Consider the following 27,883-nt stretch of genomic DNA (forward strand, 5'->3'; position numbering starts at 1 on the left):
TCTTTAACAAATAAGACATTTTAATCAACAGCCAGAAAGCAAAGATGCGATACAGTTTTGTCTAGCCTTAGTTATCGAAATTATATAAAGTGGGAAATAAAAAGAGAATAAACAAGATATTTCTCTAAAAAAAAACATTCCAAGGTTATTTGCTTTTAACTTTTAATTCAACTGCTAGATTTCTATTCTTTTTTTCCTCTTTCTCAGTAAGCAAACCAATTTTATAAAGTACATGCATCCAACAACTGGCAAGCTTTAAAAAAACCTACGCTTCCCCTTTGCCCTTTTTACACGATCTGAAAAAACCATATGTACAGATACATATACCATATATTAAATCTCCTTTTAGAAAATGAAAAATAAATTGAAATAAATTCTAATATCCATCGCACACCCATTTTTTGACATTTAATGCACATGCTCTGGTTGGCTAGTATTTTGGCATGATTACATCGATGTAAAAGAATCCAGTCTCCTTTTTCTAAATATAATTGCTTATAGAAAATAATACTTGATGCTTTAAAGTCATTTTAAAATTATTTCTGTCTCTACTGTGGCACTGGAATCGCACAGCTGCGATCAATTCAAGTCATGGTAAAACAGACATATGCACTTCGAAAATAATTCCCTCCACCCATCCTTTAACTGAAGATTTAGGATGCAGGAGTGGGTATGACACGGTATTACTCGAACCCGTCCAAAGTGGGAGGGTGAATGTGTTGCATGTGTAAGATAATAAGGTATGATCTTTTTTTTAAATCGTCTGGAAGGAAAATAAAGCGAAAAAAGACATTTATATATCCATGCGTCATGCCTTGCATCCCTCAGCCGTGAGTGATGCAAACCAAACGTGTGTTGGTGTGTCTTTTTTTGCGTGTGCGCATTAATGTGTGTCAGTATCTGAACCCAAAAAAAAAGTGCTAAAATTACATTTGGTGGGAGCAGCATTTGGAATCTAAGTTATAAATCGAAAAGCTAAACGTTATTGTAGGCTCAAATCGATTTCCGCCTTTTCATTAGTCGGTGATTGTCTGTGAAGCTATGGAGGCCGGGAGAGACCGAGCTGACGGGAGATGGGAAGAAGCTGTTCTTCAAGGTGCTGGGGGAGATCTCCTCGATCTTGTAGGAGACCGAGTGAAAGTATTGGGGGTTCAGCTGGGAGCTGAAGGAGTTCTGCTGGGAGACGACGCGGCTGGTGAACTCGTGCGAGCGGTAGCACATGCACGAGCAGACGGACTGCAGGTCCGTCACGTCGCCCTTGTAGCGCTGCCTCCCGTGCTGGGACTCCTCCTGGATGTGGATGATCATGCTGTTGCGGTTGCCCGCCAGCGAGGCCCGCTCCTCCGCGTCCCGCCGCTCGTCCTCACTGTTCATGGTCAGGAAGCGAAGGACCACCAGGTTCAAGAAGGCCCCGATGACCGTCAGGCCCACAAGGATGTACATGAAGCTGAAGGCCACGTATAGGGGCTTCCTCTGCAGGGCCCGGTTCTTCTGAAGAGCCACAAAGTCCCCAAATCCTATGGTAGTCAATGTGATGAAACAGTAGTAATACGACTGGAAGAAGCTCCAGTCCTCGTAGTGGGAGAAGGCGGCAGCCCCGATGCACAGCGTGCCCATGCAGGAGAAGAAGCCCACCGTCACCATGTTCTCCATGGAAACGTCCGTGATCCGCATGCCGCAGCACTTCTTGATGCGCTTCAGGAGGTACTTGACGAAGGTGTTCATGCGCTCACCCAGGCTCTGGAACATCACCAGTGTGAGTGGGATGCCCAGGACCGCGTAGAACATGCAGAAAGCCTTCCCAGCGTCCGTGCCCGGGGCTGCATGCCCATAGCCTATGGGGGACACAAGCAGCAAATGGTAATTAGGGTCTGTCTATGCAAAGAGACACCTACTCTAATTGCACTCTTCCGCTCCATTCCCAAGGAAACAAATGTCCACTTGGCCCTGTTTACAAAGTATGTGAAATTAATCCTTCTTTGCTGCTACAAAAGGTGTGAAAAAAGATTCTGACAAGAGACTGAAATGACCCATTTATCTTATCAGGGTTCAAAGATTATGGACATGTTTAATTAGCTAGAAGTTTCTTCCCTTGTTGAGTATTAGAGGGGTTGGAATCATGGATGTTATTGATACAAGAAAGTTTAAAAGTAGCCAGTAAAGCTCTTAGCCTAATTGGACTTCGGATCCAAGACCAAACTGCTGACTCACTTAGACATCACCATGGTTATATAATGAAACTGGCCCTCATATTTAAGAAAAGTGGAAGGACGCTTATAGAAAAGAAAGAGTCTTTGAGGAATGGAAGTGTGGCTGGTTCCTGGTTGGCACAAGACATACATTTATCCATCCATCCTGCAACCACTTATCCTGGACAGCTTCACAGAGGGGTCTGGACCCTAATCCAGGCAGCATGAGCGCACGGCAGGGGTGCACCTTGGACAGGATATCGGTCCATCGCTGGAATGCTGCAGGCAAATCAGAGATGCCAATTCGCCTGCATGTCATTGGATTGTAGGCAGAAACCCCACGAGGCAGGAAAGAACATACACACTCTACACACACACACACACACACACACACACACACAATGACACAGACAGACACACATGTTTGTAATCATATAATTGTGGGGATTTTCCATTCATATGGGCATAACTCTATACCCAAAAATGACGAGCTTAACCTCTACCTATACTTAACCTTAACCACAAGTAATCAAACAAAAAATACAAGACTTTTGGCATTTTTAGTTTTTGATTGCATTCACAAATTTTTACAAAACTGAGTTTCCCTTTGTGGGGAATGGAAAAATGTCACCCACAAGGTCAAAATGACAGTTTTTATTCACATTGTGGGAACATATGGTCCACACAATGGGATATATACACTATACTGACAAAAGTATTGGGACACACTTCTTAATCACTGAATTCAGGTGTTTCATTCAGACCCATTGCCACAGGTGTATAAAACCAAGCACCCAGCCATGCAGTCAGATTTACAAGCATTTGTGAAAGAATGGGTCATTCTGAAGAGCTCAGTGATATTGTCATAGGATGTCACTTTTACAATAAGTCAATACGTGAAATGTCTTCCCTGCTAGATATTCCATGGTTGACTGTAAGTGATATTATTGCAAAATGGAAGCAATTGGGAAGAACAGAAACCCAGCCACGGAGTGGTAAACCACGTAAACGACCAGAGCAGGGGTGCCAAGTGCTGAGGATCATAGTACGTTAAAGTCGCCAACGCTCTGTTGACTCAATAACAAGAAGTTCCAAACTTCCTCTGGCATTAACTCCAGCACAAAAACTGTGCACTGGGAGCTTCATGGAATGGGCTTCTATCGCTGAGCCGCTGCATGCAAGCATTACATCACCAAGGGCAGTGCCAATCGTCGGATGGAGTGGCGTAAAGCACACTGCCACTGAACTTTGGAGCAGTGGAAACCTGTTCTGTGGAGTGATGAATTACGCTTCTCTGTCTGGCAGTCAGATGGATGAGTCTGGGTTTGGCAGATGCCAGGAGAACGTTACCTGCCTGACTGAATTGTGCCGACTTTAAAGTTTGGTGGAGGAGGGATAATGGTAAGGGGTTGTTTTTCAGGGACTGGGCAAGGCCCCTTAGTTCCAGTGAAGGAACTATTAATGCTTCAGCATATCAAGATATTTTGGACAATTCTATGCTTCCAACTTTGTGGGAACAGTTTGGGGAAGGCCCTTTTCTGTTCCAGCATGACTGTGCCCCAGTGCACAAAGCAAGGTCCATAAAGACATGGTTGAGTGAGTTTGGTGTGGAAGAATCTGACTGGCCAACACAGAGCCCTGACCTCAACTCCAGATCGTGAGCCAGGTCTTCATGTTAAACATCAGCGCCTGACCTCACAAATCCTCTTCTGGGATGAATGGGCAGAAATTTCTACAGACACACTCCAAAATCTTGTGGAAAGTTTTCTCAAAAGAGTGGAAGCTGTTATAGTTGCTAAGGGGGGACCAACTCCATATTGATGCCTATGGATTGAGAGTGGGATGGCATAAATGTTCCTGTAGGTGTAATGGCCTGGTGTCCCAATACTTTTATCCATATAAGTGTACATGCCCCCTCCATCACACACACACACACACACACACACACACACACACACACACACACACACACACACACACACACACACACACACACACACCAGAGGTAAAATTCAAAAGCTCACCCTGAGTGGAATGAATACATAGCACTATTCACTGAGCCACCACTGCATAGCCAATATATGTTTTCTTGAGTGTATGCAGACCACTGCATTTCAGGATGCCATCTTGACAAAATACCACATATTTTCACTTTCCACAAATTAAAAGTAAGAAAGTAAAAAAAAATTAAAATCATTTTTAAAAATCACAAAACTTCAGCATCAAGAAGAATTTTATACAGAGCATTCCTTCAATTCATGATATATTTATTAACTCATATTTCATTTCCCAATCTTTTTCAGCCCTTCGGTGCTAATAAAGTGAGATGTATTATTAATCCAACATGTGGCAAATTTCCGCTCCATATTTGCAGTCTTAGTGAGCCTCATGCCATCTACCTAGGGATGCAGACACATACTTTTAATTTGCCTGTCACACATCTTTGTACAACCATGGTTTGTTGTTTTTTTTCTTCATATTCTAGCATCAATTCAGACACCATGTCAAATGGAACAGTTTGAAGTCATGTTTTTTGAAGCACTTTCTGATTTCCATACCATTCAGAAGGATGGCGTAGGCTACTCTCTGTTCAAAAGTCATACATCAAAACGCTGGACTTTGATTAACTTAAATAGTACAAAGAAAAGTAAGCTTCAAGCTGATAGGAAACTGACAGTTTACTTAACATCAGTTTGGATACATGTGTTTCTCGGGAAGCTGAGCACACTATCTCACTTGCAAGGCTGTGGGTTGGAATCCTACCCTGGCTTTCCATCCATCCATTCATCTTATAATCATTTATCCATTTATACAGTATCACGAGGCCTTTGTGTATTTCTTTGTTTTTGTCTCTGGCGTTTAAGGTATTCCAGTAAACAACTGAAACATCAGACCCTGATCATTTAGTAAAGGGATGTTTTAATACAGCCAGAACCGACACAAAGAAAACAGGCTCTTGTGACTCCAGCAGAATTATTTCTGTGACGGGTTCCGGCGCAGTATTTACCGGGCCCTTTCGGGGTCGCCGTTGCGTCACCGCCCCCTTCCTTCACACGCTAATTGAAGGCGGTGAATTCCCCCACCGTAGATAAAGTGCACGGGCTGGCGGCGGTTCAGCTGCAGCCTGACGGAGCGATCTGAGTTATGCGCCGGTGGCTTCTGCGTGCGCCGTTATTAATTTTATTTTCTACTGCCTAAGAAATTCGCGACGCCGCGCTCCCCGGGGAAATCAGCTTCCTGACGCCGTGATTGGCAGACGAGGGGAGATACCCAGAGGGGCTGTGAGGGGTCGCTTCCCCTATCCACATTCGATGGCTTGTTTGCCGTATAATTGCTGTGCTTGATTCATAAATTGCTTAACAGCAAAACGATCCCAAAGGAGAAATCACTTAATATTTACACTGATTTTGTTTATGTGTGTCAGTCATTATACAATCCAAAGGTTTGACCAAACTCAAAGCGTGCCATACGCCTTTGCAATAAATGATCTGTAGGAAACTGGATGAAAGGCATGAGCAGTGGAACTCAGATTCGGATCACGTTTTGCTCTATAGTCACATCCTTCGGTTGCACGGTTGAGTTCATGCCATGGCCTCAGGGTGGCACCGTGAGCCATGGGGGCAGCAGCCAGGGGTCGTGGAAGGCGGAATCCGCACCCCGGCCGACGAGACCCCCAGTGTTACGGTACACACTGCGCTGCAATTGATCTTACCGTCTTATGAATTCACTCTTTAGTTCATCCGGGAATCCATAAAAAAAAAAAACAGGAATTGTGTTTTCAAAAGTATTTTTCTAATTTTTTAGAATTTATTTTCATTTATAGGCTACTGGAAACATCGTTACATGGAAGTCTTTTTAGAAGTATTTTTGTCAGGGAATATTAATCCTAAACATTATTTATTTGTTGTTCACGGTACCATCCCGGAAAAAAATAAATAAATCCACAGTCGGGTTTTCATTACATTTCCCCTGAATTAAAGCAGGATCATTTCAACATAAATGGAAACAATTTTCTGTTTTATTTTCTCCTCATCTCCATTGATTATGTTAATGATGTTTTTCTACCTAAGATCTTAATTATCCCTTCTGTGGCTCACTGATGTTTCATCCTCAGTCTACTTTTCAGGTTATTTTAAACTGCTACCGTGTACTGAATTTTTGAGGAACACAAAACACAGTTAACGTTGTACAGATTTCCTGTGTGACACACTTCGACGCCCCCCGTTAAGCCCCCGCACTTCCCTATTAAAATAATTCTATTTCTTTCTTCTTTTTTTTACAATTAACAAAAATCTCTAGACAATTTCGTCGCAGACTCATTAAGCAGGATAATTATTATTGATTATTATGGTTTCTGGTTCCTGTAGAATTTATACGATTCCTGCCGAGTAATTATAATTTAATTAATTATTTTGACATCGGTAATTAAGCGAAAAGTTGTATTTCATTAGCAGCCCCGACTTGACTGAGACGGCAGGATTTCATACTGAGGTTCGGTGACTAATGCTGTTCGTCCGGGAGACTATAGGGCCGCTGCATTCGCTCAGTTCGTGTAGCTCTCGTACAAGAATATTGGTCTGTGTCTGCATTTCCTACTGGCTGAGCTGCCATTTCATGGTGAAGACTGGCCTGCTCCTCTCAGGAGCCCAGCGAGGTGACCACCCACATGCATGACGGTGCATTATTAACAAACCCCTGCTATCGCGGTCTGACATACAAGTACAGTAGTGGTGTCAGAGGAGTTTCACATTGGGGGGACCGAATCTGCCCCGGCGGTGGACACATCGTAAAAGGACGTGATTTAGAAAGATTTTAAAGACTAACACGGTTAAGGGTACAGTTTCACAAAAACATATAAAAATAACTGGTCTAGGCCTATATGATGAAATGATTCTGTCTAATACATAACTACAATCTCCATTAGGTATGTGTTTGGTCCTAACGCTCCGCATGTGCGGCGAATCGGCCTCAGCAACACGCATATGCATAATAAAAGACAGGAATGCGCCCTTATTGATTTTTTGGGAAGGAAGAGGGGCGTCTGCCGATATTTGGTGGGACGCGTCCCCCTACTTCCGACATCTCCGAGTGTAACAGATTATGTTCTGACAGTAATGTAAGAGAGCACAGTGCCATTTTACTTACTGCTGTTACAATTTCTTTAGCATGGTAAATAGGGTTGCCACCGTTGATTTGTGAAAAACCGGGACACTCTTGACTTTTTTTGGGGGGGAGGGGGTTGGGACCTCTAGCTATATATGTCTCCTTGGTCTGCTGCTGTCCCTTTCGACGTTAGATTTTTTTGCTTTAATGAGTACATACATATTGTCTACCTAATATGTCCGAGGGTATACTCCCTTTAGCAATGAGAACATTATTATACGTATCATAATAAATTAGAAACAACCTTTTTACATAATGAATTTGGACAACCTAACACTGACATTTCTCACCTCATTTCCATGTATCTCTCATTCCTTTCTGCTGCCTGCATAAGTCCCTGCTGTTTCACAATGAATGCTTTACACTCCAAGCATGATCATTTAACCTGCCTTTCCTTAATATTTAATTGAAAATTTGGATGGATACGAAACACGAGTGACGGAGAACGGGGAGGGGGTATTCTACAAAGCACTCTTTTTCATTAGCCAGATATCTTTAAGACGAATATAAGGATTGTCCAATAAGAAGGTCGCTTATCTCTCCTCCTATTGGTCAGTTTTCACGTTTTGCTTAAGTTATCCAGCTAACTGGGAAATTCTGCTTTGTGCAATATCTCCCAAGTCTCTTTGGTTGTCTCTTATCCACTCAGAAAAGTTTTCTCTCTTCGTCCCATCTGAGTTGTACAATGAAATCGCCTTTATTTTTTTTGACGTGGATGTAGACGCGCGCGGCAGACCGACATTCCGCGCAGTTGCTAGGTAACAAGTTAAGCTTCATATTTATGCTACCAATCAAATTAAAGTACAGACAATCCAGTCGTCGCTGTTTTTATACCAGTTTTAAACAATTTACTGATACAGGATTTGATATATAAGCATGACAAAGAAGAAAACAAACAGCGGTAGAAGGAAAATAAGTGAGGTTTTATTTGAAACTACGAAATTCTAAATTAGACATTTCCACAAAAAAACAGAGACAGTTTGTGTCCCGAGAAAGAATAGCATTTTTCCGGGACAGTTGCTCAAAAAGGAGAATAATCCCGGGAAAACCGGGACAGGTGGCAATTCAGATAGTAAAGAATCCCGAAGAACTTTTGCATTTCTAAATAACAGATAATAAATCAGAAAGTATCACATGAACGAGTGGCCTGCATCACAAAGCGAGATTTGTTGGTTAGCTAGATAACTTGTTGGATTTAAGGTATCCCAGTTTAAACTGACGTTATCTTCAAACACTTACTTTTAGTCTGGACTACTTTAATTCCAACAGTTCCAAACAGTCTTGCTAACCCCGAAGTCCTGCTTCCTGATTCATGCCCATGCATAGGCCTCACGTACGGTAGGTATCAGCATAACAGACGTAATAGGTATGTAGCTGCATAATATAAATATGGGACTGAATACCTACCACTATATTTATTCAAAGAAAAAATGATTAATAATTATTTCGATATTTACGTAATTTTAGAGGTAGAATGTTTAGTGCATGTAGAGGTATAATCCCACAATGATACATGAAAGCTGAATTTAAGTAATGGTAGGTAACTCGATTTACAATTTCTGTGCTCCTAATGTGCTCAGCGGGTGGGGTAATTATGGTCCCATTTAGGTCTGTTTCTATTTCCTGTCCTCCACAGCGTGTTTGATGTTGTGGATCAACACTGAAGTTTCCATCGCAGGCCTTGTGTCTGGTTCCCTTATTGTATGCGTCCTGATATTATAATCCCATTCTGCGGTTGTCAAGGGAACCGAGCATTGCGCACTCCTCAGGTGTGTCTGCGTGCGAGGGGAAATTAATAATGTCTAAAATGTAATCGCATACAAGGGCCCACAGACGCTCGCCTTTTCAGAGTGCTGAAGTGTTTGTCATACAAGCAATCTCCTCTGCATATTTCGAAAAGCTTATAGGCATGCTGTTAATGATTGTGAATTCTTCACATAGCTGCTATTCATGAGTTGTTTATGTAAAAATAATCCTATTGAGCAACAGTGGTGAAAGCTAAAGTAGTTTATATATTACTATATGCATGTTATTATAATTATAAAGTGTGTAATTTCATTTAATACTGCGTCAAAAACGTTTTATCTAAGTATAAAGGGTCCCATTTACATTACGGTTCAGTTCCAATTCACATTTTTGTCCTGTTTAGTTCTGATTGGTAAAGCTTTAGATTATAATTATGCAACTGTAGCTAAAACATGACAAAGTTAAAAATAACAAAGGAACACAATACAGTACATAATATCTATTGTAGAAACTTAAATGCCTAAATGGAGAATTTACTAGATTATATTCAGGGCCATTATTGACTGCATCGATAAACACATTACAGGATCTCATTATTAGGAAGGAGAAATCAGTAGATTGTCACTCCATTTTTGTTAAATGAGACCTGGAATAGAGATGCAGGGAAAAAAAATTGATTAATCTTTCAACAAAATTGTCCCTATTGAATTGGACTCTTAAAACCAGAAAAAAACAGGATATTATGGTACGCTGGTTAAGTAAGAACAAAATGACATACAAATCTCCTGTTCCTGTCCATAGAGCAGCCCGCCTGCGGTGGTCCCTGCCCTGTGTTTCGTGGGGTGGGCCCTGAGCTCACGGCCACCCAGTACTGGGTAAGCAGCTATAATCGATGGATGGACAGATGACAGTCAAGATTATGCGCACCTTCAGGTTAAACTCAGGCACTCCTTTGCGTTATTAGCAGAAAAGAATATTCTTATATGTCTGTGACCGTATGCCCCCTGGCTATATTTGCACAAGCACCTGGGTTAATTTACACCCCCCCTTGCTGGCCTATTACTTTATTCATGTACACAGCATGCTTAATTACTCCAAGGTGGAGCAAGGCATGGCCAGCAGAAGGGCTTTTTGGTACGACTATTTCAAAGGTCAAGCCGACTGTAATTTTCGGAAGAGCATTAATGACACTAACGGACACTAACTGCAACACGGCCTGACATTATACTGTAGGAGCTTGGGATGAAAGCTCAGTGAGAGTAGCCTGTGTCCTGCCCTGTGACTTCACTGCCTGAATTGCTGACAGGTCAGGCTGCCTGTCAGAGCAGCCAGTGCAAAGTCCCCCTCATGGGCTCCAGAGGAGGGATCAGGACACTCTCTGTATCATTCCGAAGTCGTTCTGCTTCTGCATGAGCCATATTGCTGTCTTGTGGCTCACTTAGCTCTTAGCCAAAACACTACAGTGAAGTACAGGTGGAAAACACTGCTGGTTTTACAAAAAAATAACCTTATTTTATGGCATTTCTATGTATTTTTAATGAATAATAATAATAATGATGATGATGATGATGACACTTTGTTGATCCCTCACAGGGAAATTCCCGTTTCGCCTACCCCATCTTATTCTCCATTTCGCTTATTTACCATACGTAGGTGATGGCAAGCTCGTCACCGAATATCCATGTCTGTGTTTATTCAATTAACAGCTCTTAAACAGTTCTTTACTATATATTTTGACATCATGCAAACCAACTACACTACTTTTTCGCCCAGAATGAAGATTGTATCCACATAACAGATGTTAATGTGATTCTTTAATAAATGCGTGCCGATGTGATGAGAGAGACGGCTTTCTTTCTTTCTCTAAGGGACTGTGCCGTGTGATAAAGAAGAAACCTCGCACATAAGTATTTGGATTATAAAAATACTGCGGAAACCTAAACATGATCATATATGATCGTGTGACTTGGGCTTCTGTCTCTGAAATGGTCATTGCGTACAGAAGGAGATCTTGCAGGATGGATGATCTACTTTACCTCTTAATCTTTCCATTTTATCTTGTTCAGTCTCTGCAATTTATGATTAATTTGTGAGTCATTATATTGAATTAGTGATATTAAAAGGGTCTAAAAGGCCCTGGCTCATTGGATGTAATCAAAGGAACGAAACTCAACCCAACAATCAATGATGTGTAACCCTAACGAGAAGCTAATCTGACACTGGAAAGAGGATTCCCTAATTTGCTGGTGTAGCTAGGAGGAAGCTTTGCCTCTGTTGAGACGACTGACTTACAAACCAACATGAAATGGCCTGTAGGGGCGACCAAAGAAAGAGGACTTGGCAATCTGTCCATGGTACGAAAACCACTTCTACACTCCCTGGTTCCTAGGGGATAATTGTGTGCACAGGGGTTGTGTACACACATCAATAACGGTCCTCACCTGTCATGCCCCAGGACACTGCAGAACCACACGATGGTTGAGGTTACTCCCCTTGGTGGGTCCAGTTTGGCAAGAGACACTGTCAGTTAGGTGTCTTACATTGTAGGGTCCAAAGACACAGTTAAGCAAAGTAGAAAATGAAACTCTAATTCTTAGCCACTTTGAGCTTCTCTGTCATTGTGTAGGTAGTTTCTCTACTGGACAATCCACACATTAATTAACTTTCATTTGTAGAGCAGAACACTTGAAATGAGCAAAATTAATTGTGCCCGGGTACGACTTGCCGCGCCAATCAGAGCTGTTTATTTTTCCTTTTGTAGCGATCGTTTTGTTCCTTCGCTTTCCTCAAGTGAACACGAGGCAGCTCTTGTACCTAATAACATTCTCTGCCTCACTATGTACCGAGTGCTGCTAAGCAACCAGAATTAGTGCACCACCTCCTCCGAGACGCTACAACTAGCTCCGTGTCAGTGCTTATTGTTTTTTTTTTTTCCGTATTGAGGAGTAATGTGAGCTTCGCTTTCTCTCAGGTTAATCCCCCTTCCAGAGGAGGGCAGCGCAGATTAGCGGCACGACTCCTGGTAACCGTCGATTACGCTGCGCTCTTAACTCCGCCTGGCGCGTTAAACATTACATGGGTCTGTCCCGGCGACTACAGCCGCGCCAAACTGATGATGTAAGCTGTGTGACACCGTGCACGGGTCCTACGGGTCAGGTGATTTAGCTGGGCGCTATCACACACTCTCCCGGGCACAGGAGCCCTTTGGTCTCTGCCGCTCTGCTCATTTATCTTCGTTGCCCCTCAGTTGCCCCTGCCATTCTGCTCTAAGGCTCTTAGGCTGCATTGAGCAATGGGGAACTTCTGCCAGGCAGGGAGTCAAACAACCTGTATCCGTGCACATATAGGAGAGCAACAACCCCCTTAGATTACCATTGGGTTATATAGCAACTTTTCAACTTCAACAGTGTTTTATCCAGTTTGATTGCTGAAGATATTAGGACAGAGGTTATCATCTAAAGCTGTGAGGGTCTGTCTAAATGCTGGAAGCAATTTCATGTTAAAGCAACCTACCACGGGTCAAGCGTGATCCAAACACCTGCACCGCTCTTCGTACGGCTACCTGTTCAAAAGTAAGTAGCAGCCATTTGGACCCCACATATTGCTCAGGATAATCCCCTTTACCGTGCACTGTTAACAGACGAGCTGCAGAATATGTAGAATATCGCGTTTATTTCACAGGGTAAGAATTTGCCCTGTTTGGGTAGATTTCTATGAATGTACCCTGAACCATGGGCATAAATTACGGGGGGGTGAGGGGGTTGTTTAACCTCCCCCAATAATCATGTCCCCCCCCCCCCCCCCCAAACCCCTAAGTCACTTGCATTTTGCTAACTGAAATGGCTGTGGTCATCGTCCATCCATCTGTCTTCTGTGCTGTCATTCCGCCCAGTGACTGGCTTCCAGACTGTAGTCAGGATGATGTTCATCATGATGATGCTGATTGCTTCCATTACTTCATTCATTATAAATCAGTGTAAAATAGTGTCACATTGTTAAGTGTTCTTTTCTCACTTAACACCTAGACAGAAATCAAGGCAGGAAACTTGACAGGTCTATTCATGGCTCAGTACTCAGTCCTGTCCCGCTGACCCTAACGCCAATAAACATCACAGAGATTTTTAACTTTGGCCAATCTTCCTTCCTATTGGACATGAGTTCCCTGGCCTAATCAGCTTTGATAAGACCTTAGAAGGGACTCTAGTTCAATCCTCTACTTCTCTTCACAGCGTAATTTTGCATGCATTTCCCAAGAGGACAGGTCAGTGGAAGCATATTTTAAGTTCTTAGTTAGAAGGAGTACAATAGTAAAATATTTACACTAAAGTAAGTCATTTGGATAACCTTTGGAGAAAAAAAATCAATGTGGCTGCTCTGCTCTACCTCTTACTGTTAAATATTGTCCATCCATCCATCCACCCACCCATCTATTTTCAAGCAGCATATTCAATACAGAGTTTCTGGGGCCTGTTCCTGGAGGAAAATTGCCCAACAACAAGGATGCCTTAAGGGGATAACACTACACTGCAGGGCATAGACACCAGCATATGACAGGCATCACTAAACAAAAGAAACGTAAAAAAAAAAAACAATTTGATAGATAATGTATACATTTCATTCCACAACCAGAAACCAACAGCAGGTGGCACTGTAAGTCCAATGTTCTCTGAACTGTTCCCTCCATCGTCTCTGCCCTACAGACAGTTTGTGCTCATTGTGCAAAACATTGCCTTTGTAGAGCATCAGCTCAGTGTTTTTTTTTTTTAGAACTTTACAGGCCTCAAGGACATACAACAAGCCTCCAGGACATCACTCTGGGAAAATAAATAAGGTAACCTCAAAGGCTAATTTTTCTGTGCAGTGGTCTGGCTGTGCGCATATCTGATTACAGGCTACAGGCACACCAGCTTTAGCTCCAGCTCACCACACAGCCCTGTTTTAACCCCCTCCCTGCCCGGCCGATGCAGCCTTGAAGCCCAGCTGCCCAACTCAAAGGCCTGCGCTGTGTTCAGGAAGTGAGCAACAGATTTTTGGCTTTCAAGCAATATTCATTTGCATGTAGTTAATTAACCGAGACTGTCTCCACCTTACGACATCTGCTTGTTTCACACCAGTATATTTTTGTAGTGTGAGGTATTCAGGTTAAGAACCTTTCTTAATGATACAAAAGTAGGGACTCGAACGAACAACCATCAGTTGAGGCTTCAACCGCTACAGCTCCTGTTTTCTTCCCTTGTGCTCGATGGTAATGTAGCATTTCTTATACCGTTTCCTTTCTCCCTGAAACTGTGAGGTCCACTGCAAAAACTGCTATAATGAAACTGAAAAAAGCAACATACATTACAGAGTGCTATTCATCTTCAGACTGGCAAAAATCGACTGTGTTACAGCAGGGAAATCATGAATACTCAAAATCAGACAGAACTACTATAATAACATGACCTTTAACCAATTGGTGTCCCATTACTATTCAATAAAAGTGGTTTCTTTAAATAGAACTGTACATTTTCATTTCATCCCAAGCATTTTTTATATGCAAGAGGAATATTTGAGCCAGGATATAAAATGAGGTGAACAGACAGAGAAAAGGGTAATTCTCCACAAAGCAAGCCTACCATATTGCTGTGAGCGAGTTTCACAGCAAGCGTTTCGATTGCATTCTGTATGAAATTGATAGTGAAGGAGCTCTTGAAAATCCGAGACATTACCCTCTGAGGAGGCACCTTCATGGAGAGGCTGAGAGTCAGCCACCACCTGACTCTGACGGCATCGACTCTCTTTCACCTTCTCTGTTTCAAGAGCTCCACGGTAAACCATTCTGTTTCCTCGCTCTCCTCGTCTTCCTCTGCCATGCGACGTGCCCACATCACTCGTCTGTCGTCTTCGATTTTGGCCTGTTCCACTTTACCTCGTGAGAAAACTCTGGGGCTCCATGACTCGCTAACCTCTGATGCTCTCCACAACTCCGCATCGCTGCCCAAACGAAAGTGCAAACGGACAGCTATTCGGCAGGAGGCATCAGGGAATATCGGGAGGCAGAAAGCAACAAGGCCAAAACCCAGTGATACCTGGGTAACGGGGGAAGCCGGATGGTGCTGGGCACACGCAAGACGAAGTAGACGATAGCAGAGCGCAGATACTGTGATTCTACGGATGGTGCTGGGCACACGCAGGACGAAGTAGACGATAGCAGAGCGCAGATACTGTGATTCGCCGGATGGTGCTGGGCACACGCAGGACGAAGTACATGATAGCAGAGCGCAGCTACTGTGATTCGCCGGATGGTGCTGGGCACACGCAGGACGAAGTAGACGACAGAAGAGCGCAGCTATTGTGATTCGCCGGATGGTGCTGGGCACACGCAGGACAAAGTAGACGATAGCAGAGCGCAGCTACTGTGATTCACCGGATGGTGCTGGGGACACGCAGGATGAAGTAGACGATAGCAGAACCAGCTACTGTGATTCTCACCTTGGTCAGAGTACAGGAGAAATGAAGTTCATGGATCAATAAACCACTTGTGGCCAGCAGTGTAAAAGCCACAAGCTGAATCTCATTCATTTTTATTTTTATACTGTCTTAAAAATTCAAATACTAGCAGGCAGGGGCGCCGTAAGGCAGGGGAAAGTTAGGATGATTCCAAGAGCCCCAGAATGACAGAAATTTGGACAACAGCTGGATTGGTCTGGACTGGGTTGCCCAGTCTGATATACTTTCATGGGGGCGAAAATTTTTAGCGATGTCCCTGGAGCAGGTGAGATGTTTTTTTTTTATTCTGAAAGAAGCAACTGCAGATATAATAGGGTGAGCTGGCCACTGTGAAGGTAAACGAAAAGACTTTTTACTAATCTAAACGAACATTGCATTGGCTTTTGTTTGAAAAATTGTACATTGTGGGGCCCTTTACCTCTGCTTCACAAATGCAATTTCAGCGAAATGACTCAACACTAGACACAAGAAACAGCAAGTAAGTAAACCTAGAAAATGGAGGTGGAAATGATCCTTTTTGTGTTTTCAAGAAAAACACAAGATTTCTGATCTGTGAATATTTAATGGTTTCATCCATCATCTGTGCAGCAGACCACTTAACCCTCTGGGTTACAGGGGGTTTGGAGCCTATTCTGCAACCTATGGGCACAAGGTGGGGAACCAGCCCATTGCAGGGCACACTCACACACCTATGGGCAATGTAGTAACTCTGATAAGCCTCAACATGCCTTTGGATAGTGGAGGAACTGGAGTACCCAGAGAAAACCCCATGATGACATGGGGGGAACATGCAAACCCCACACACATGTAACCCAGGCAGAGACTCGAACCCAGGCCCCAGAGGTGTGAGGCAACAGTACTAACCACTGCACCACCATGCCACCCCATTAATGATTTCATGTTAAATATTTTATATATTTAATATGATATGTTTTCCTGCTTGGGTGCAATGTATATATGACTGATAAGTGAAATTACCCATGATAAAAAATGTTTTTTTCATTTTACATTAATTTAACAATGTGTGTGTTTGTGTGTGTGTGTGTGTGTGTGTCTATACACACAGATCTGGTATTTAAGTGGCATGTTTAAATGTGTCTGTGTGTGTGAAAAATTAAACTTTTATTAGTCTTCTACTTCATTTCTAGGGCTTAAATGGGAAATTCCAGCATGATGGATGTGACATTTAGACTCATACTGGCAAATAAAATGCCTCAAAGTGTGGACAAGCTTAGTATCAATGAGTCAATTTGCATATCTTCTGATGTAACTTCTTGCGTTGAATATAGGCCAATCCTCAAAATTACTTCACATGTTAGAAATACATCACATATTTTAGGGGATATGTATGTGAAATCAAATGGACCTGGAACTGCAATTGACGTAATACATACTAATAATACATAATAATTCCGTATTGACAACTTCGGCAGGTCCCAGATACTTCCCTAGTTTATGGTCTATCCAAATCCTTAATTGTCTCATTAGTTTATTTTATTTTCTGCAGATTGCTGGGTTTATATCAAAATGGGAAGTTCTGGTTCAGGTTCCGCTTATATTGGAATCTGCAGTACAGAAATATAATTTATAGTCTTTCAAAATATTCTGTCTAGACTCCAGGGTACAGCTACTTTGTAAGTCTAGGGACTGCTTTTTTTTTTACAACACTTAACCCAATCAAGGATTGCATTTCGCTACGTGTTGAGTATGTGGTCAAATAATAACCACCGTCAACACAATTCATCACATGCTTTTAATGAGATTGCCAAGTCCACAACTCGGCACTATATTAAGGAGTCTGCGTGTTATTTTTCACGTGCTGGCTTTTCAGTGAAAACGAGGCACTCGTTTAATTCATACCTCAAAATTATGTATGAGAGTGTGAGAAAATGTTGAGTATGCAAGAGATTATATATTGTTTGGGAAACACTAAATAAATCTGGAGAAAGTGATTTCACAGTAATCATCCCACATGACGAACGATATAAATATACTGGAACAAAAAACATGTCATTACCTAAATGAATTTGGACAGAGTGTCTCAGGCCTTATCCCACTTAGTAAATTGTTGTAAACTGAGTGCCAAAAAAGATCAGCGCAGCAGACTTCAGGATCTCTAAAGACTATTGACCTTCTTCATTGCTTATGTCTCACACCACTGTGAGTCACCAGTTCAATCTCACTCCACACCTGCAGCACATCTGACAGCCTTGGTCTGGTCCAAAAAAGCCTCTAACTACCTAGGATTTGTCTTGCTAAGGAGGGTTTGGTATTTATCAGACATATAAACATAGTGTGCTGCAGGCTTCACAATGGACAGAAAAAAAGGTAACACTACTTAATGCTATCATCTATAATGCATTACAGATACCTTCATAATGCATCATAATGGTCTGTATAAGAATTAAAGTACAGCATCTTCTATTAACAGTCATAAGGCATTGTAGTGCTGATTATAATACTTCATAAGCTCCAATGAAGCTCTAATCAATGATGCACTATAGATACCTTCATGGAGCATAACAATGGATTAAGGATGCTTTGTACTGCATTATGAAGTTATCCATAGTGCATTATAGATGTGAGCTTCATAGAGCTTTCATAATGCATAATAACCATGGCTATAATGTGATATACCTTTCTATAAATATAACCATGTTTATAATGCCTTATGAATGCATTGTAATATGTTATGAATGTGTTACAGACATAGCATTCATAGAAAGAGTTACCAAAAAAAACATTAGCACTGAAATTGGGTAGTAAAATCTTTACAAATAAGAGTCGTCAGAGTCCCACTTCTGTCATAAGAGAAGATGAAAGAGGACACGGCTATAAACTGCTTCAAACACAGACAGGCGTCAATCACAGACAAAGACTGCCGTCTTACTGGACAGAGGACAGAGGCTTAGGTTCCCTTCCGAGTAGATTATTGTCAATCATCACCCCATATCTCTGGGCTTTAGATATTACCAACCCAGGACCTGAGGAAATGCATGCTGACCTATTTTATGCTTCAGAGTTGCTGTGGAGTCTGGCACATTCTCAGCCAGAGTTTTTATCATCATGGTCGATGCTCGTGTGAGCTCTCAAACTACATGGAGAAGCAGATTGAAAATGGTCAGGCTCTGAAACAGAAGACATCCTCGTCTGCTTTGATCTCCAGCTACTGAGCTGTTTTGTTCTCCTGATTTGCTGGAACAATTAGAACAATACACAAAATGAACATACGCTCTTCCAATGGCAACAGTAAAGTGGCCAAAGAGGAACCATACATTTTAACAAGGCCTGGTCTACATGTAAGTATAAAGCATTATTGTTTGCTCTCTTTTAAAATAAATGTCTGAGACTTACTGAGACTTAAAGGATAAAACGATAACTCTAAAATCATACTCTAATTAAATTATTTAAACTTTTCAACATGGTAGGTTTATTCTGCAGCTGAGAACATAGTGAGCTGCAATACAGACATCTAAAAAGACTTGTTGACAAAATTGATATCCTAGTAAGTGAAGACTTCACACAGAAAGGTCCACAACTTCAACTAGGGAGACATAGTGTTCATTATTAGTTCCGATAATGATCTAGATGAGTGTTACCACTATTTAGCTTGTATTACCTGTCTAACACCCGTCTGATACATAAGACTCAGCAAAGACTGACTTGCACAACAGCCGCTTCAGGCTATCGATAAACAACAAAGCTTTTAGATGAGACGTTGGTTCAGTGAGTAACACGGCTTGGGATTGTGTGTGTTTATACGTGTGATGGATTTGGCATCCTGTCTGGGGGACCTGTGCTATCTGCAGCTGTATCATAACCCTATGCTGGATGAGCAGTTATGGACGATGGATGGATGGATGGATGGATGGATGGATGGAGGGCCAGCAGCAGTATAATGTAATTTGGGCAGTGGATTCATAAACCCTGACTCATTAATTGTATAGTACACTTACATTAACAGAAAGACAGAGTTTTTTACATAATGTCAAATAATCTACCATTGCCGAGGAATTTGGTAATAAAACTGATGTAGAGATCTATAGGCTTATAAAGAAGGGTATTGACACACTGAATGAGTGGTGATTCTGAACCGGTGCTGGGGAAAATTCCAGAAAATGATGTCCTCCTTCCAAGGGAAAGGAAGAGTAAACAAGTAACAGAAGAATGCATTAAGTAAATGATGAAGCTCCAACACAGTGTGTGACAGATGGCAAAATCACGGAAAAAAAAAAAATACACACACGGGGCAGGTGATGCTTCACTGGGGAGACATGCAGCCCGTCTGCAAACAGGTCAGCCTTTGGTCACAAAGGTTTATGGCGCCCAGCGGCTCGCAGATCTGCCTCCGACGGAGGCAGCCACTCTCCATCAGAGCTTTCTGCCGCAAGAAAAAGTTCATGCTTCATATTTTCTACATGTAAGAGTTTGAGGGGTTTTTGAGTATGACGTCTGTTTATGTAAGCTTCTGTGTCTTTTCACCAGCACGAAGAGTGTAACAGAAAAACAGGAATCTCTCCCTGCTCCAGTCTGAAATAGTGAGCTGTACCATATATATATACTCCAAAGCTCAGCCCTGAATTTCAATGTACATGCATGTCTTCTTCGATTGTTTTGCAGCTGGAAATATTCCTAAGAAATATTTTGCCTATGTGGCAAAACAGTGCAGGTATGAAGGAATCCACAGGAGAATGTGCCAGAAGTATGTATGGAGCCGGGAATCCAAGCCATCTTCAGGACCGGGTCCAGACCCACCGCGAGCCCCGCTTTCAGCTGCCCCACTCACCCCCTCCCATAAGCTCCCCCATCCCCTGGCCGGAATCTGAGGCCCTCCAGCACAGAGCGGACCGACACACCAAGGACAACAGGCCGGAACAAAGTGATCCTCAGCAAACTGTCCCCGTGCAGGTGACCTGGGCCTGGGCAGTGGAAGGGATTCATCGCCAAGACGACGGGACCTGGACACACTCGGCTGTCGAAGCTAAAGAAGGAGGCCAAGTTGCACCTCTCAGCGCACGCAAGCGCTGCACGGCCCTGTGGCATCTTCCAGCGCCTGACTCCTGTTATGCTGCGGCTTCCTCTCTTCCAAGAACCTTAAGGGTTGCCTTTCATTTGCCCGCCTGTCACTCTCAGTGGATTTTCTTCCCGACGATAACGAAGCGACAAACCCCTGTAGCATCCCTCCCTCTCTCTCTCTCTCTCTCTCTCTCCCCCTTTATATCAGTATCCTCATCCCTGTGTCACCTTTTATACACGCCAACTACCACAAATTAACATTTACAACCTTAGTCTAGTGTGAGTCAGCAGTAATAAATGGCCTGATTACAATATGAAATGTCAGTCTTTAGAAAATGTGCAACCTCAAACAGACCAAGATGAATCACGGGCTGCAGGGCATCACACAGCTGTTTTCAAAGTACTTATTATCCCCCAACTGTATGGTGTTTCAGGGTCTCTCTCCTGCATTACTAAATCTCAGTTTGAACGCTGCCTGTTGCAATTCTTTAAACTGACGTAAATTTTCATAAAACCGTTGTTCACGTGTCATGTTGTTTTTATTTCAGTCCTGAACACAAGAAACAAACATTCTCAACACTGCATGTTGCTGTAATTATTGTGAGAGTTTTTGTATGTCATCCGGAATTTATAATAACTGGAATTATTGAATTACTTTGCAATTATAATAACAGGAATTATTTTAGGCTTTGTCTTCACAGCTGAATTCTTCTTGCAAAATTCAGTTTCACATATTTAGCAAAGCTTATTTAATCCTAGCACTAAATAACAGCTATTGTTTTTTGCTTATTTGGTAATAATGCTCAGTTATTACACATTACCAAGGTTCATACAATAACAACTTCTCTGATATGAATGTGTTAGAAGTTTTAATAGGCTGTCATCAAATAAACAATGAAGCAGCTGATATATTTCAGAAAATTTCTGCCTATCACCATTAGATTAAAACCAATCTCTTTGTCTCAGAAAGATTACTTTTGCATGTATACTTCAAGGGGAAATATTCACTGAGCTTATAAATGCTGTGTTCATTAAAACCATTAAATGCTGAATGCTTTAAACCTGATCCAAATTGTTTTTGAATAGTCCATGGAACAAAGGTCTCAGGTTGGCCCAAAAAGCTTGTACATACAGTCCCTCCCCTTGAACATTAGTCCAACTGTCCCAGTTCCCCCCCCCCCCCCTTTCGAAAAACAGTGGAGGAGATGGCTATTCTGCTCTCAAAGCAGTGAGCCCTTGCTGATTCGGTAGGCCAACAATAGGACGACTGTTTACACAGTACTGCACATTGGCTTTCACATGACCACATGACGTCAAATATGCATCATAGTATGGTATGCAAGACATACACCCAAAAGGGGTCAATTTAGCATCACTGAATGGTAAAGATATTTTAACAAGACAAAAGAAATACAAAGGAATAAATTATGAAAAACAATCCTAGCTCCCAGTAAGGACAGTTTTTGAATTTAGTTTGGAGCGAGTTCTTCAGACTCTAAGAACAGGACCACAGGGAGGGTGAGAAAATTAAACAATTGGCCCTGTTTTGAGAAACAGGAGCGCTACGTCCTCTGTTGGAAGATAAAGATGAAAATCCATCCATTTCTACCAAAACGTTACTTTAACAGCAAGCTGATGCAATGCTATTCAGACGCGCTCAGTTCATTAAAACGCAACACTGCGATAGCTGCATAAAACAGAGGTCCGGCTGAATAAATTCATCTCCGGCTGCGCAGTTTCCCAGCCTGAACAAAGCATGTCATGTACATGCAAACAATATGTTAATATGCTAATGACTGTATAGATATATACATCAAAAAAAATCCTCATATTTTGAAAAGGAGGCTCTTACTTGCTACGCGCAATTATTGTTGTTGTTGTTGTTTGTTGAAAGCTAGCATTCCGCACGTCTAGTTTTGAAAGTGCTATTGAAAGTTGAGAAATGCAGGCAATAGTAGCTATAACAAAAAAAGACCATCGCACCGCCAGATACACAAATTGAAACAAAGCCCTTTACAATAAAAGAATATAAGGATGCAAATGACATTCGCTTATTCACTTTTGACTGAAACCTCAGTTGTGACTAAACTGTGTTGGTGTGTAATTTCAATACGGGAAATGACACCAGAAACCTCTGTCAAATAGACTGAAAAAGCACAGATTGTCACCCTTTTCCCGCAGCGCTCCCGCTCACCTGAGTGAGATTCACCTGAGAGCAAAGCCGAAAACAACCATCTATTCAGATCGAGACAGATGCTGAGACTCAGCACAGCCGTCTTTGAAGTTCTTCTTTTGTTACATCATTCCGATACAGAAAACAATCAATCAGAAAACACAGCAAAATATACTTCCATCTTAAAACCACAGTACGTAAAGTCACAGCACCTGCTCAGTGACAAACCTTCTGCTTATAAGCGGAACTTATCTGTTAAACCAAAGGTTCCGTATCAGAAACACGAGGTCTGCTAAACATTCCCGCTGAATTTTGTTAAGGTTTATTTATGATACCATTTTAAAATAACTTCCCCCGTGTAATGCAGAGGTGTCACCACTGTGCGTATAGGTGAGAGACCAAGCAAACGAGCCGCCCACAGTATAACTCAGGAGCAAACTCTTATGAGGACGGTGCCAAACCCCTCTGCTAGAGCTGAATAAAGATGCAAATTTAATATCATGCCTGGTATTCTATGCAGTTTTACTGTTTCCCACAAATAGTAAAAATAGAGTAAAGAGTAAAATGATGCCCCAAATGATCTAAACTAACTGAATCAATGAATAATTATATTTTCAGTTTGGGTTTATATTCGTTACCTGAATATAACGTAAATCATTATTTCTCGTATTACTTAGACACAACATTCAATAACCGATTAACTTAGCGGTTCATTTTGAATCCTTCATTCTATATTGATTTTACTGTAGTTCCTTCCTAAAATTCACAAGTGCGTAATTGTGTGGATAATTTGTAGTTTAATATTACAATGGTACCTATAATGTAAACAGAAAAGATCATTCTATATTACAGATTCTTTAATTTTTTGATTACTTTGACAGAGTTTAACGCTCTTGTGAGCCCCTTAATCTCTTCAGAGCAGCAGCCTGTATTAGGAAATAGCAACAGGAATTTATGCTCCAATTATGATCGCTAAAGATACGAGGCATTCTGTGTATAAAAGCGCTTCAGTGAAGTATCTCGGCCTATTTCCTCCTTTGGCCCCAGTAATCCTGTCTCAAGCACCGATGGATAGCGAGCGTGAAGCTGGAATGACATTGCAGTCACGTATCTATCACAACATCAGTCTTTAGAAAAAGGCATGTGCCGAGAAACACGTCAAAATGTAAAGGTCTTCATCACATTTTCCAGCAATCATCTAAAAAAAATCCCGAAATCCACTTTATTACTATTTGCCTTTGAAGAAGAGAAAAAATAGATGGTGAGTTAACTATCAATTAACTGTTAGCTGTCAGTCTTTCTGGTATAGATCAAGGCAGGATGGAATTCAGTTTGCAGGCTGTATCAAATGAATGAAGAAACGTGTGTGTGTGTATGTGTGTGTGTGTGTGTGTGTGTGTGTGTGTGTGTACATTCCACTTTTCCAAGAAACGGTAACAAGAAAATTGAGACATTGTGAAATGAATTTAAACGTTGATGCTACAAAATGAATAGCATTGCAAAGTCGAAAGTTCATAAGAATGGCTGAATAGAGAAATATTACAAAAAGAGAGAGAAAAACACGATTAACTATGGGTAAAACTCTCCTGTACATTCAGGTCTAATATATACCTCTTAATGTACAGTGCTTTTTATGAATTAACAGATGACTATAATATGCATTTTGTTTAGCTAAAAATGCCACTGTACTTCTAAAAACCTACAAAGGTGAAATAAATCAACAAGTTATGGATATATAGGTACTTTTGTTCTCGGGAATGATTCACATTAACAAACCCAGCATACATCAGGGAGTGTGGTCTGAAAAACGAAAAGCGTACTATTGATGTTTAGTAGTAATGCAATGCAATGAGTACAGAACACGTATGTCCTTGTTTGAACTACTAGCGCTGTTGCTTTTAACGTAGCTTCTGCATGGGGTGAGTGATATTTCAGCAGTTGGTCTAAATCTGTACGGCTTTCCCTGGTAGGTTTTTTTGTTGGAGCTGTTCTTCAGCACCACGCTTTTGAGCTGAGCTGGGTGCGCTGGCTTTGAACGCTATAAAAACCCGTCTGCACCTTACATGTTACACTCCACGATTAACGCGTGATAAAACCAATCATGGGCATTTACGGTAAAAACATATTTTACAAATATGAACAGAGTTTAGCACTTAGCTTCAAAATAGAAATTAACATCAATAAATAACCGATAGATGTGAAATTATCTGGGTACTGGTTACGAGTGACAAGAAAACAGATTACGAACATTTATGATCATATGAAAAGATTCACACTGGGTGCCTATGCTTCTTGTAAATTTTGCATTCACGAGCAGAGACTGCGAAAAGCGGACAAAGGGGCGCTTGGTGTGACTGCGTAATAAACCTTATGTATACGTCTCCATCCCCAGTAACGCTGTTCAAGTGAGTCAGATGTACCAAGCATTTATCCAGCCTTAAACTTCGGTTCAAGCTTTACAAATTATGCATCCAATGCAGAAAACAAATATTGAAAGCAAGCGTTTATCTTTCACGCTTGGATGTCTTTCGCTTATAGATGATAGGAGACCTAAAATATGTAGGCTGTCCGACACGTGGCAATAAGCTATATATACGACTCATTCTGTCAGCTTTTCCATTACATTTCCCATATCAATTTATAATATATATTTACTAAATGATTATTATATGTGACATTGCGGGTAGGAAAACAAGAACAGAAGGCTGCAGGCTACATACGTGTTGCTCTCGGAAGATGTAAAGGCACTTGTTCTATCAACATGTTGCTGAACATTGAATTACTACTTCGAGCACTGTTTATACAAAATTTTAGGTCTTCTTTGGCTATTGTTTGTCTCGTGTGTCTTTGACTACTGTATGTGTTTAACAAACGCCAAAAGAACTTTACTAATATAATACAAAAGTATTCAAGCAAAGCACAAGTTACTATGGGCTGGAAAACTTTAAGTGCAAACTTACCGATAGTTGTAATGACCGTAATTGCAAAATAAAACGAGCCAGCGAATTTCCACTGAACCCCTGCTCTGTGGGGTTCGGCCTCCATGATGATCGTCTCCAGTTTCCGATAATCGTCCTCGCTTATGTTATATTTCCCTTGGAGACGTTTCTCCTCGGCCTCCAGCTGCTCCTTCTCCCTCATTTCAAAATCCGACTCCAGGGCATCAAAGACCGCAGCCCCGACCAGCAGGTAGGTGAACGTGCATACAATCAGAGACAAGGTCCGCACGTTCTGCCGCTTCATGGCCACCAGGAACCGGTGAGTGAGGGGTTCATGTCCCCTCGGATCCTCCAGGAAGGCGCAGCACTTGGGAAAGCTCTGACAGCGATCTGAACCGGTTTGACAGGGAGTATGGTGCTGATGGTGGTGGGTGTGATGGACGCCGGAGCAACGCTTGTGGTCCCTGTTGCAGCCTCCCGGATCCTGTTCCTGGTTGGAAGAGAGACACAGGAGACTGCTCGATCTCCGGGACCAGGTGCCCTGCAGCCGAGAGACTCTGCGCAAGATCTGGCCAAACCAAGTCCTCCCGGTGCGTAGTGCCATCAACAAGCAGCGACGAGATTTCCTGGGTTGTCCGAGTGCAAGAGAAACGCCGAGAACTAATAAAGGGCTGAAACAAATAATTATGGCAACTTGGTCTTTTATATTATAATAATTATGTATTCACTCTCATCTTTAAACGAGTTTTTTCAGATTTTTCCAGCGCCATCCTGATGAGGTTGTGAGATGTATTAACGGCGTAAGAAGGCTCGACAGAAAGGGCACCTTTGTACATTTTTCCTAAGTTCCAGTTTTAAACAGCAACCTGTTTATTGCATTGAAGCGGGCTTTTCCTATTTTTTAAATGTCTTTTCGTTTTTTGGATAAGTTAAATGAACTTCATTTATAACAAACAGGCAGGACGATTTCCATATGCTGATGATCTGGAAAAGTATATACTTATTCTCAAGGTGATACGGTGAGTGAAGGAGCGTCGCGCTGAAAACCGGGGGCGAATTGTGCGATTTTCCAGATAGTCGCTGTGGGGCTTAACTGATCAAACACAGTTAAACTGGAATCAGGGAATCAGGCAACAGACACATTGATAAAATATGCCGTCGTTCGTTTTCAATTCTTACCTAAAGGTCGCCTGCCTCGAAAATATAGATTAAATAAAATATAGGACAGAGTGACGCGGATGTGAACATTTTAAACAAGCCCCATTGCAAGTCAATCATTTTGCCTTTCAGCGGACTGCCTTGACGTCCTTTTAGATATTCGCTGTACCCAAGGTCCATGTAACGGCGTGCAAAGACCAGCTGGACTCGAAGAAACCTGGAAAAATGCACAAAACAAGGTCGAAACGGAGACTTCAGAGACTCCACGGCATTTCTCATGCAGGCTCCCGTTGGTTGCATTCAACAGTGTCTAGTCAGGCTTTTAGTTTGGAAAAGAATACGCCCTAATACCAAAATTACCCAGGGATCGCTTTGTTTCTCTGCTATTGATAGTGATGCCCTCAAATTCTGGAATAATGTTACTTTTTTCCGAGGCACTTAGAAAAAAAAAAACGTAATAGTCCAGGTACAGCGTTTGTGTTCTTTAACTGGTCATTTTAAAGCACTGCAGTTTATCTTCCTTAAAGGGCTGTCAGTTGCGAGAGAGGTCATTCCGACTGGTGTTGAGTGTATATTTCTATTATAAGCCGCATCCTTGTTAGTTTCTCCTGCCGGACGCGGTCGCCGTGATCCGCCCGCCTCCCCTAGGTATCCCTGGCGCTCCCGGAGCCTCCATCGCCCCCTCCCCAGATCAGACACTCCCACTTATGTACATATTAAAATAAGCAGAGGTGTTACCGTGAGTCACGTGAACTTTGCTTTTTTTTACCCACACATGAAACCAAAGGAAGATGCGGAGGTAAATCGAGGTAACGGAGTTGCTGAACGGTGCGACTGTTTTCACGCTTAAAATGCTTCTCCACGCATTTCCCACGCTGGCGATCGGCATGTCCCGGCTGCAGAAACTGATTCACCCACGTTTGACAAATACGATGCTTTAAGCTCATTTCAGTGTGAATTGCTTTACACGCACTTTATATCTTTTTAATTCAGGCTCTCGCGGTTATTAG

At 42.0% G+C, this 27,883-nt stretch overlaps 1 protein-coding gene across 1 annotated transcript; it reads right to left on the reverse strand.

Annotated features, from left to right (window-relative positions):
• On the reverse strand, positions 1-27,503 carry kcnk9 (potassium channel, subfamily K, member 9). The gene is made up of 2 exons (XM_023811889.2): positions 25,737-27,503; positions 1-1,835 (listed from the first exon to the last, which is right to left on the reverse strand). Exons 1-2 carry the CDS (start codon positions 26,317-26,319, stop codon positions 994-996), a joined length of 1,425 nt encoding a protein of 474 aa, XP_023667657.1. The 5' UTR covers positions 26,320-27,503; the 3' UTR covers positions 1-993.
• Between the last annotated feature and the right edge of the window lie 380 nt (positions 27,504-27,883).

The sequence above is a fragment of the Paramormyrops kingsleyae genome, chromosome 23 (genome assembly GCF_048594095.1).
Source record: "Paramormyrops kingsleyae isolate MSU_618 chromosome 23, PKINGS_0.4, whole genome shotgun sequence".
Classification (NCBI taxonomy): Eukaryota; Metazoa; Chordata; class Actinopteri; order Osteoglossiformes; family Mormyridae; genus Paramormyrops; species Paramormyrops kingsleyae.